At 47.5% G+C, this 12671-nt stretch overlaps 1 protein-coding gene across 1 annotated transcript in view; it reads right to left on the reverse strand.

Annotated features, from left to right (window-relative positions):
- LOC135057088 (oocyte zinc finger protein XlCOF7.1-like) overlaps positions 1-12671 on the reverse strand; it is a 134819-nt gene that overhangs the window by 22319 nt on the left and 99829 nt on the right. Inside the window, exons 9-12 of the mRNA XM_063962987.1 lie at positions 10549-10740; positions 9951-10029; positions 9735-9832; positions 8675-9101 (exon numbers count right to left, since the gene is read on the reverse strand). Coding sequence (XP_063819057.1) covers positions 8675-9101; positions 9735-9832; positions 9951-10029; positions 10549-10740 — 796 coding nt within the window. The remainder of the gene's footprint in view (positions 1-8674; positions 9102-9734; positions 9833-9950; positions 10030-10548; positions 10741-12671) is intronic.

A 12671-nucleotide genomic window follows, 5' to 3' on the forward strand; every position in this document is an offset into this window, starting at 1 on the left:
CTTTACTGTATTAAAGTGATATCAATCTGACCCCAACCCAAGCACCAGCATTGAGGCTCAGAAGAAACACTGACCAACATATATAAAATCAGCAATCACACTAGCAGTCACGTTATATATTAGTCATATGAGCATATTATCAACTACAAACACATTTCAAGTATGTAGGAGTACATTTAATGAATTCTGTTCTATACAGTTATTTAACGTATTCAGACGCATTGCGAAAAAAACCACAGTAATGTACACAGACTCATATGCAATAGGCACTAAACTTAACTATTCATACTAACAAAACTAGATAGAAATTTAGTGCTGTATAACCCTTACTCCGTAGAGTGGAATACAGGGAGACTCACCCCACTTCCAGGATCGATCAATACGTTAGCGAACGCTGAGTGGATCCAGACCCTACTAGTGTACACTGCAGCTCCGGGAACTTTTTAGTGGACACAGATACTCAGTGAACGCAAGTGCATGCAGACGCACCCGTCTGCGACCCAGTCTCCTAGCGGTAACCTTAGTGTACACAGATGCAGCGGACTATGCTGCGACAGAGACTCCAAGTGGTAGCGTCTGAGACGGAAGTGAGGCAATCAGTTCATAGTGGGAGACGCGCGGAAACTAGACATGAACTGGGGGGAGGGGAAACCAGGAGAGTGTCTGACTCCACACCGCTGACATCAACCCTAGGGATTGCAGCCTCAAACTAATCCTGATGCCTTATGATCCCTAAGGCCTAGCGCTGGAGCACCCGTGGTGGCAGCGCGCCAGCTACTGTTTGGTAGTCTCCTCCCAAAACAGTGCGGCTGTGTCCGTATTCCCCTTCTAAGCAGAACCGATGCCTTACCTTCTCCCCGTGCTTCTGCCACAGCCTGGTAACGTCTGCTGGACCTACTAGTATATCCGAAACAGACACCCGTCGAGACAGCACTTGTACCATGGGTAAGCGTTGTTGCGACCCGGCGGAGAGTTGTTGGAGTGACTTTTTCCAATATGCGTGTAATACGCTGTTAGGAAAACAATGTAGTAAGACTATAAAAATAAAATAAAAAAGCTTAGGGCTGCCAAACACAGCAGCCCTGTGACCATGGTCCGACTCCTGCCGCAACAAACAAAAAACTGATTTGCCTGAGCCAGTGGGCAGGGATATATGGACGAGCCCGTTGCATCCTGGGAGGCCTGAAAGTTTGGTGCCAATCCGCTGTCGCTCCATCATATCCCATTGTTATCCTGTGGATAACCTGTGGACCCTGCCGGAGAAAATAAGATTTTAAACCTACCGGTAAATCTTTTTCTCCTAGTCCGTAGAGGATGCTGGGGACTCCGTAAGGACCATGGGGTATAGACGGGCTCCGCAGGAGACATGGGCACTTTAAGACTTTAAATGGGCATGCACTGGCTCCTCCATCTATGCCCCTCCTCCAGACTCCAGTTATAGGAACTGTGCCCAGAGGAGATGGACATTACGAGGAAAAGGATTTTGTTAATTAAGGGTGAGACACATACCAGCGCACACCACAAACACACCGTACAACATGGTATATAAGTAAACCAGTTAACAGTATGAACAACAAAAGAAGACTGCAACAGCCTGATTTCAACTGTAACACAACCTTTGTTTAACCTTATCAATAACTATGTACAAGTATTGCAGATTTCAGTCCGCACTGGGACGGGCGCCCAGCATCCTCTACGGACTAGGAGAAAAAGATTTACCGGTAGGTTTAAAATCTTATTTTCTCTTACGTCCTAGAGGATGCTGGGGACTCTGTAAGGACCATGGGGTTTATACCAAAGCTCCAGACTGGGTGGGAGAGTGTGGATGACTCTGCAGCACCAATTGAGCAAACATGAGGTCCTCATCAGCCAGGGTATCAAACTTATAGAATTTTACAAAAGTGTTTGTACCCAACCAAGTAGCTGCTCGGCAAAGCTGTAATGCCGAGACGCCTCAGGCAGCCGCCCAAGAAGAGCCCACCTTCCTAGTGGAATGGGCGTTTACCGATTTTGATAACGGCAATCCAGCTGTAGAATGAGCCTGCTGAATCGTGTTACAGATCCAGCGTGCAATAGTCTGCTTGGAAGCAGGCGCGCCAATCTTGTTGGCCGCATATAGGACAAACAGTGCCTCTGTTTTCATAATACAAGCCGTTCTGGCTACATAGATTTTTAAAGCCCTGACCACATCAAGGGACTTGGAATCCTCCAAGACATCCGTAGCCACCGGCACTACAATAGGTTGGTTCATGTGAAACGACGAAACCACCTTGGGTAGAAACTGAGGATGAGTTCTCAATTCCGTTCTATCTACATGGAAAATCAGATAGGGGCTCTTGTAAGGCAAGGCCGCCAATTCCGACACCCGCCTTGCCGATGCCAAGGCCAATAACATGACCACTTTCCAAGTGAGAAATTTCAAGTCAACAGTTTGAAGCGGTTTAAACCAATGTGATTTAAGGAACTGTAACACCACGTTAAGGTCCCACGGTGCCACTGGGGGCACAAAGGGAGGTTGGATGTGCAGTACTCCCTTCACAAAAGTCTGCACTTCTGTAAGAGAAGCCAATTCCTTCTGAAAGAATATTGATAAGGCCGAAATCTGCACCTTAATGAAGCCTAACTTTAGGCCCATATCCACTCCTGTCTGTAGAAAATAGAGAAAACGACCCAGCTGGAAATCCTCCGTAGGAGTATTCTTGGATTCACACCAAGACACATACTTCCTACAGATACGGTGATAGTGCTTCGCCGTTACCTCCTTCCTAGCTTTAAGTAGAGTAGGGATGACTTCCCCTGGAATACCTTTCATAGCTAGGATCTGGTGTTCAACCGTCATGCCGTCAGAGGTAATCGCGGTAAGTCCTGGAACACACACGGCCCCTGTTGTAACAGGTCCTCTCTGAGAGGAAGAGGCCAAGGATCTTCCGTGATCATTTCCTGAAGATCTGGATACCAGGCCCTTCGAGGCCAATCTGGAACAATGAGTATCGTCTGAACCTTTGTTCTTCTTATGATTCTCAATATTTTTGAGATGAGTGGAAGTGGAGGGAACACAAACTGCCTGATACAACCATGGTGTTACTAGCGCGTCCACAGCTATCGCCTGAGGGTCCCTTGACCTGGAACAATATGTCCGAAGCTTCTTGTTGAGGCGTGACGCCATCATGTCTATTTGAGGGAGTCCCCAGCAACTTGTCACTTCTACAAAGACCTCTTGATGAAGTCCCCACTCTCCTGGATGGAGGTCGTGCCTGCTGAGGAAGTCTGCTTCCCAGTTGTCCACTCCTGGAGTGAAAACTGCTGACAGGGCGCTCATGTGATTTTCCGCCCAGCGTAGAATCCTGGTGGCTTCCGCCATTGATGCTATGCTCCTTGTTCAGCCCTGTCGGTTTACATGCGCCACAGCTGTGACGTCTGACTGGATCAGAACAGGTAGGTTGCGAAGAAGATGCTCCGCCTGTCTCAGGCCGTTGTATATGGCCCTTAATTCCAGCACATTTCTGCGCAGACAAGCCTCCTGGCTTGACCATATTCCCTGAAAGTTTTTTCCCTGTGTGACCGCTCCCCATCCTCGGAGGCTTGCGTCCGTGGTCACGAGAACCCAATCCTGAATTCCGAACCGGCGACCCTCTAGAAGGTGAGCACTCTGGAGCCACCACAGGAGAGAGATCCTGGCCCTGGGGGACAGGCTTATCAACCGATGCATTTGGAGATGGGACCCTGACCACTTGTTCAGTAGGTCCCACTGAAAAGCTCTTGCATGGAACCTGCCAAACGGAATGGCCTCGTAGGCCGCCACCATCTTTCCCAACACTCGAGTGCATTGATGAATCGACACTCTTTTTGGTTTCAGCAGATCCTTGACCATGTTCTGGATTTCCTGAGCTTTTTCCACTGGAAGAAAAACCCTCTGTCTTTCCGTATCCAGTATCATGCCAAAAAACGACAGCCGAGTTGTCGGAATCAACTGTGAATTTGGCAAACTTAGAAGCCAGCCGTGTTGTTGTAGCACCCTCAGAGAGAGCTCCACGTTTTTCAGTAATTGTTCTCTTGATCTCGCTTTTATCAGGAGATCGTCCAAGTACGGAATAATTGTGACACCCTGCTTGCGCAGGAGCACCATCATTTCTGCCATTACCTTGGTGAAAATCCTTGGGGCCGTGGAAAGCCCAAACGGCAACGTCTGAAATTGGTAATGACAATCCTGCACAGCGAATCTCAGGAACGCCTGATGAGGAGGGTATATGGGGACATGAAGGTATGCATCCTTTATGTCTAGTGACACCATAAAATCCCCCCCCCCCCCCCCCCCGTCCAGACTGGAGATCACTGCCCGGAGAGATTCCATCTTGAATTTGAATCTCCTCAAATACAGGTTTAGGGATTTTAGGTTCAGAATCGGTTTGACTGAGCCGTCTGGCTTCGGGACCACGAATAGAGTTGAATAAAACCCCTTTCCCTGTTGTAACCAAGGAACCATGATAATTACTTGCTGTTGACACAGCTTTTGTATTGCGCTGAAACTATTGTTCTCTCTGGGAGAGAAGCTGGTAAGGCCGATTTGAAAAATCGGTGTGGAGGCACGTCTTCGAACTCTCGTTTGTACCCTTGGGTCACAATTCTTAGCACCCAAGGATCCAGGTCCGACTGAATCCAGACCTGGCTGAAGAGGCGAAGACGTGCCCCCACCGGTGCGGACTCCCGCAGGGGAGCCCCAGCGTCATGCGGTGGATTTGGCAGAAGCCAGAGAGGACTTTTGCTCCTGGGAACTAGCCGTAGCTGGTGTTCTTTTCCCTCTTCCTCTACCTCTGGCGAGGAAAGATGATCCACGCCCCTTTCTGAATTTATGAGACCGAAAGGACTGCATCTGGTATTGATGTGTTTTATTTTGCTGTGGGCGAACAAAAGGCAAAACAGAAGACTTACCCACGGTAGCTGGGGAAACCAGGTCCGCGAGGCCATCCCCAAACAAAACTTCACCTTTGTAAGGCAAAGCCTCCATAAGTCTCTTGGAGTCAGCATCACCAGTCCATTGACGGGTCCACAGCGACCTCCTAGCTGAAATTGCCATGGCATTGGCCCTTGATCCCAAGAGGCCAATATCTCTCGCAGCCTCCCTTAGATATAATGCTGCATCTTTGACGTGACCCAAAGTTAACAGAACAGTATCCCTGTCGAGGGTGTCCATGTCAGATGACAAGTTATCTGCCCAACCTGCAATTGCGCTACTCACCCATGCCGACGCAACTGCCGGTCTGAGGAGGGCTCCCGTAGTCGCATAAATTGATTTTAAAGTGGTTTCCTGCTTGCGGTCCGCCGGATCCTTTAGGGTCGCCATGTCTGGGGACGGTAGGGCCACTTTTTTGGATAACTGTGTTAAGGCTTTATCCACCGAGGGTGATGATTCCCACCTTAACCTGTCCTGTGAGGGGAAAGGATACGCCATAATAATTCTCTTGGGAATCTGGAGCCTCTTGTCTGGAGTTTCCCAAGCCTTTTCCAATAGAGCGTTCAGTTCATGAGATGGGGAAACGTTACCTCACGTTTCTTGTCCTTAAACATACAGACCCTTTTGTCAGGGACAGAAGGGTCCCCTGTGACATGTAGTACATCTTTTATTGCTATAATCATGTATTGAATACTCTTGGCCACCCTTGGGTTTAACCTCGCATCATCATAGTCGACACTGGAGTCGGAATCCGTGTCGGTATCAGTGTCTGCTATCTGGGTAAAGGGACGTTTCTGGGACCCTGATGGGTTCTGCGACACAGTAATATCCATGGATTGACTCCATGCTTGGTTCTGAGACTCAGCTTTGTCCAACCTTTTATGTAATAAAGCCACACTTGCATTCAAAACATTCCACATGTCTACCCAATCAGCAGTTGGCGGTGCCGACGGAGTAATTACCACATTCTGCTTCGCTTCCTCCCTCGAAGAGCCTTCCGCCTCAGACATATCGACACACACGTACTGACACCCCCAAACACACTGAATTATAGGGGACAGACCCACAAGGAGGTCCTTTGGAGAGACAGAGAGGGAGTTTGCCAGCTCACACCCAGCGCCGCCACAGTCTGAAATATTAACAATACCCCAGACCTGTAAGCGCTTTTATATATATAAATATATATCAAATCAGCACCATATTATTGTGCCCCCCCCCCTCGTTTTGCATCCTGTTACTTGTGTATAGCAGGGCAGGGTCCGAGAGCAGTGTCTCTGCAGCAAGCTGTGGAGAAAATGGCGCTGGTTAGAGCTGAGAGAATAAGCCCCACCCCCTTGATGGCGGGCTTTGGTCCCGCTATTATTTATACTGGCGGGGGTTTGTATACCCACTCTATGCAGTGTATATACTATGCCAGTCTAGTATCTGAGGTAAATTTTGCTGCCCAGGGCGCCCCCCCTGCGCCCTGCACCCTTGTAGTGCCTTGTGTGTGTGTGGGAGCAATGGCGCGCAGCGCGACCGCTGTGCGGTACCTCACGAAGAATTGACGTCTTCTGCCGCCTGTGAAGTCTTCTTCCTATTCTCACCCGGCTTCTATCTTCCGGCTCTGTGAGGAGGACGGCGGCGTGGCTCCGGGAATGAACAGCTAGACGACACCAGTGTTCAGACCCTCTGGAGCTAATGGTGTCCAGTAGCCTAAGAAGCAGAGCCTAGGATTTAAGTAGGCCTGCTTCTCTCCCCTCAGTCCCACGAAGCAGAGAGCCTGTTGCCAGCAGTGCTCTGTTAAAATAAAAAACCTAACAAAAGTATTTTCTAGAGAAACTCAGTAGAGCTGCCCTAGTGTGTGACCAGTCTCCTCTGGGCACAGGATCTAACTGGAGTCTGGAGGAGGGGCATAGAGGGAGGAGCCAGTGCACGCCCATTTAAAGTCTTAAAGTGCCCATGTCTCCTGCAGAGCCCGTCTATACCCCATGGTCCTTACGGAGTCCCCAGCATCCTCTAGGACGTAAGAGAAAATCCTTATTCCCTGACGACGGAGATAAGCTGCCATCACCATCATCATTTTGGTAAATACTCTTGGAGCTGTAGCCAGTCCAAAGGGTAGAGCCTGAAACTGGAAATGTTGCCGGAGGATAGCGAACCTGAGATAGCACTGATGGGAAGGTGCAATAGGTACATGTAGGTAAGAATACTGAATATTTAGGGACACCATAAAATCCCCCGACTCTATTGCCAAGATAATGGGACATAAGGTTTCCATAAGGAATCGAGGCACCCAAATATGTTTGTTCAGAGCTTTGAGATTCAGAATGGCCTGGTAGAACCCATTTGGTTTCTGAGCTAGAAACAGGTTGGAATAGAAACCTCGTCCCCATTGTGCTGAGGGAACCGGTACTATCACTCCTGATTGTAGTAACTTCTGAGCTGCCTCTTGTAGTGCCCTGGCCTTCGTTTCCACTGGAGATGGGCTGGTACAGAAGAATTTTTGAGGAGGGTGTTTCTTGAAGGAAAAAGCGTAACCGTGAGACACTGCTTCTTGTTCCCAGGTAACTGTGGTGGACTGCTGTCAAGCCTGTGCAAATAGAAGTCAGCCTCCCACCCTGGGGTCTCCCAGGTGGAGGCCCGTACCATCAAGCTGAAGGATTGTCATCTGGTTTAGACACCGGGCGTCTGGTTGCCCAAAGTTTCTTAGTATTTCCAGATTTATCTCACTGAGACTGTTTGTCGTAAATCTTTCCCTTTGCATTACCTTGGATCCAAAAGGACCAGAAAGCCCGAAATCTGGGTTTAACTTTAGGTGTCGAAGGAAACGTCACTTTTTTGGAGTCTGCTTCAAACACAAGAGTGCTATTTAATTCTGTACCAAAGAGACTATTTCCAGCAAATGGCAAACCTTCCATGTACGTAGCCAAACAGCTCTGCGAGCTGCTACTGTGGAAACTGATGCCTGGGAAGCAACTGTACCAATATCCAGGGCTGCTTCTTCCATAAAAACAGCCGCCCGCTTTATATTTGCTTTATGGGTAACTGTTCTTTTATTGCCATTGAAAGATCATCTTCCAACGCTTCTACCCAGCCTGCCACTGCTTTAGCCACCCAAGCTGTGGCCATAGCTGGACTAGAAACTGCCCCTGTCAAGGAGAAAATAGTTTAACGAAAACCATCAATCTTTCTTTCAGTTACATCATTTTTAATGCTGTTGAAGGCAGAGGTAACGTAGATTATTCAAACAGTCCACAGAGGGGAGAGGATAATATAAACCCCATTTCTTAGGGATCTTACATTTCTTACTGGGTGTAACCCATGCCTCTTGCATTATTTCCATCAGCTGCTCTGCATCTAGAAATTCTGCTTTAACAGTTTTTGGACGTTTAAACATTGGGGCCTTAGATTTTAACACTGGCTCTAATTCCTCTAAAGACAGAATGGAATTCACTGCATGAATTAACTCAGGTATATCTACTGATGTAAGAAACTACATCTCTAGATGCAGATTCAGAATGGGATGAACCAGAGTCCTCATCTGAAGTGTCCTCTGATTCCGAAACATGTGTAGATTGTGAAGATGTTGCTTCATGTCTATGTGATTTCATTTGTATATACAATTAAACTACATTTTCCTCATTAGTTTGTACTGGCAGAGGAGGGTGTAGGATAAGAGATTACTGTAGTGACTGAGCAAGGAGAATATGTGACTTTTTGTAATAAGTGTTTATTACTCACCTGTGCTGATATCTGTAGGGATTTCCTCCTCCTTACACTGCTGATCACCCCTCACATACGTCTCTTCTTCTCCCTCTGTATCTTCTGCCTCCATATCAGTCACATACGTCTCTTCTTCTCCCTCTATATCTTCTGCCTTCATATCAGTCACATACGTCTCTTCTTCTTCCTCTATATCTTCTGCCTTCATATCAGTCACATACGTCTCTTCTTCTTCCTCTATATTTTCTGCCTTCATATCAGTCACATACGTCTCTTCTTCTCCCTCTATATCTTCTGCCTTCATATCAGTCACATACGTCTCTTCTTCTCCCTCTATATCTTCTGCCTTCATATCAGTCACATTCGTCTCTTCTCCCTCTATATCGTCTGCCTTCATATCAGTCACATACGTCTGGTCTACATTTATATTTGTTAGATCTTCACCCTAAGTCACCCATATAGAAATTAATGCTTTATTAATGCTGGACATGATTACTCAGAGTAATCAGGAGACTATCAGAGTATTAGACACACAGCTCTGTACAGACCATATAGTGCAATGGTTCTCAGTCATATCCCTCTGGGTTCCCCCTTCCGGTCCATTTGACTTATTTGTACCCCTGACATTTGTGAAGCAATACATTGGAAAGAATATCATTCAGATAAAATATTTAGGTGTTGTTATATATAAAATAACATGATAGCCCACATATATTTCTTACTTATCACAATTTGTGAAAAAATGCAAAATGCACAATAAGGGGTCAATCCTATTAGCCGTGAAGGGTGCGTTGTGCTGTTGCCACGGCGTTTTATCGCCAGCAACGGCGCCCAATCTCGCACTCGTCACAATCCGATTTCAGGCTGAATTCGCACAAAATTGCTCGGAGCCCTAATAGGACTGACCCCTAAAACTATAACTCCATCTGCCTTCTTATACAGGGATAGATGTTCTCATGTTATTATCAGTGTCCTACTGTGATGCATGGGGCTAGGGACCCCAATTACACTGCTTTCCCTGTGTGTCTCATAGTGTAAAGTTACTTTGGAATTTAATGATACCCTACATACCACCTACCTGATCCTCCTGTGGGATCCTGTGATTCTCCTCTGTACAATCCTGGGAATACAGAGGACAGGGACATCTCTCTGGGGTATCTCTGTTACTGGGTCCATCTGTAGGAGACACACAGTGACTGAGTACAGTGTATATATGTGATTATCAGGTGATGTGGGTATATAGGGGCCCCCATACCTGCTCTCCCCTGTACAATACATGACAGTCTCCTCTTACCCAGTGATGTGAGGGGCAAGTGATTCTCCATCATCACGTCCTTGTACAGACCCCTGTGTTCCTCTATATACTCCCCCTCCTGCATGGAGACATAGACAGTGACATCCTGATACCTTATAGGAACCTGACACACACAATGATACAGTCATCACCCAGACACATCCCCTGGTGTTACTGTATAATGTCCCATCCCAGCAGTCACCTCCCCAGTCATTACCCAGACACATCCCCTGGTGTTACTATATAATGCCCCATTCCCAGCAGTCACCTCTCCAGTCATCACCCAGACACGTCCCCTGGTGTTACTGTATAACGCCCCATTCCCAGCAGTCACCTCTCCAGTCATCACCCAGACACATCCCCTGGTGTTACTGTATAATGCCCCATTCCCAGCAGTCACCTCTCCAGTCATCACCCAGACACATCCCCTGGTGTTACTGTACAATGTCCCATTCCCAGCAGTCACCTCTCCTGTCACCACCCAGACACATCCCCTGGTGTTACTGTATAATGTCCCATTCCCAGCTGTCACCTCTCCAGTCATCACCCAGACACATCCCCTGGTGTTACTGTATAATGTCCCATTCCCAGCAGTCACCTCTCCAGTCAGCGGCTGAATAATCTTGTTGGTGAGTTCCAGGATCTTCAGGTCATTGTGTCTCTCATGTATCAGTGAGTGAGGTGGAGGCACCGTGATGGGGTTCTGGGTCCTGCTCAGTCCTCCTGACACACAGGGGCGGCTGCTGGGTATCTCACATTCACCAGATGACTTCTTCACTACTGTGTAACCCTGTGTATTGTAAGAAACAAATAAAAGGTAAATTACTCAATTACTACATAGAATCCCAGATCTCCTCACCTCCACAGTTATGTCCCTGTATTATTACCATAGATAATAAGATTTTACTTACCGATAAATCTATTTCTCATAGTCCGTAGTGGATGCTGGGGACTCCGTCAGGACCATGGGGAATAGCGGCTCCGCAGGAGACAGGGCACAAAAGCAAGCTTTTAGGATCACATGGTGTGTACTGGCTCCTCCCCCTATGACCCTCCTCCAAGCCTCAGTTAGGTACTGTGCCCGGACGAGCGTACACAATAAGGAAGGATCTTGAATCCCGGGTAAGACTCATACCAGCCACACCAATCACACCGTACAACTTGTGATTTGAACCCAGTTAACAGTATGATAACAATGAAGTAGCCTCTAAAAAAGATGGCTCACAACAATAATAACCCGATTTTTTGTAACAATAACTATGTACAAGTAATGCAGACAATCCGCACTTGGGATGGGCGCCCAGCATCCACTACGGACTATGAGAAATAGATTTATCGGTAAGTAAAATCTTATTTTCTCTAACGTCCTAGTGGATGCTGGGGACTCCGTCAGGACCATGGGGATTATACCAAAGCTCCCAAACGGGCGGGAGAGTGCGGATGACTCTGCAGCACCGAATGAGAGAACTCCAGGTCCTCCTCAGCCAGGGTATCAAATTTGTAGAATTTTGCAAACGTGTTTGCCCCTGACCAAGTAGCTGCTCGGCAAAGTTGTAAAGCCGAGACCCCCTCGGGCAGCCGCCCAAGATGAGCCCACCTTCCTTGTGGAATGGGCATTTACAGATTTTGGCTGTGGCAGGCCTGCCACAGAATGTGCAAGCTGAATTGTACTACAAATCCAATGAGCAATAGTCTGCTTAGAAGCAGGAGCACCCAGCTTTTTGGGTGCCTACAATATAAACAGCAAGTCAGACTTTCTGACTCCAGCCGTCCTGGAATTATATATATATATATATATATATATATATATATATATATATATATTTTCAGGGCCCTGACAACGTCTAGCAACTTGGAGTCCTCCAAGTCCCTAGTAGCCGCAGACACCACAATAGGTTGTTTCAGGTGAAACGCTGACACCACCTTAGGAAGAAACTGGGGACGAGTCCGCAGTTCTGCCCTGTCCGAATGGAAAATCAAATATGGGCTTTTGTAAGACAAAGCCGCCAATTTTGACAATCGCCTGGCCGAGGCCAGGGCCAACAGCATGGTCACTTTCCATGTGAGATATTTCAAATCCACAGATTTGAGTGGTTCAAACCAATATGATTTGAGGAATCCCAACACTACGTTGAGATCCCACGGTGCCACTGGAGGCACACAAGGGCTGTATATGCAATACTCCCTTGACAACCGTCTGGACTTCAGGAACTGAAGCCAATTCTTTCTGGAAGAAAATCTATAGGGCCGAAACTTGAACCTTAATGGACCCCAATTTGAGGCTCATAGACACTCCTGTTTGCAGGAAGTGCAGAAATCGACCTAGTTGAAATTTTTTCGTGGGGCCTTCCTGGCCTCACCCACGCAACATATTTTTACCACATGTGGTGATAACGTTGTGCGGTCACCTCCTTCCTGGCTTTGACCAGGGTAGGTATGACCTCTTCCGGAATGCCTTTTCCCTTAGGATCCGGCGTTCAAACCGCCATGCCGTCAAACGCAGTTGCGGTAAGTCTTGGAACAGACAAGGTCCCTGCTGGAGCAGGTCCTTTCTTAAAGGCCGATGCCACGGTTCCTCTTGGAACAGACATGGTACTTGCTGAAAGCAAAACCCTTCTTAGCTCCCGAGGCCATTAGTCCTCTGTGAGCATCTCTTGAAGTTCCGGTTACCAAGTCCCTCTTGGCCAATCCGGAGCCACGAGTATAGTTCTTACTCCTCTA

This window comes from Pseudophryne corroboree, chromosome 3, assembly GCF_028390025.1.
Source record: "Pseudophryne corroboree isolate aPseCor3 chromosome 3, aPseCor3.hap2, whole genome shotgun sequence".
NCBI classification, from domain to species: Eukaryota; Metazoa; Chordata; class Amphibia; order Anura; family Myobatrachidae; genus Pseudophryne; species Pseudophryne corroboree.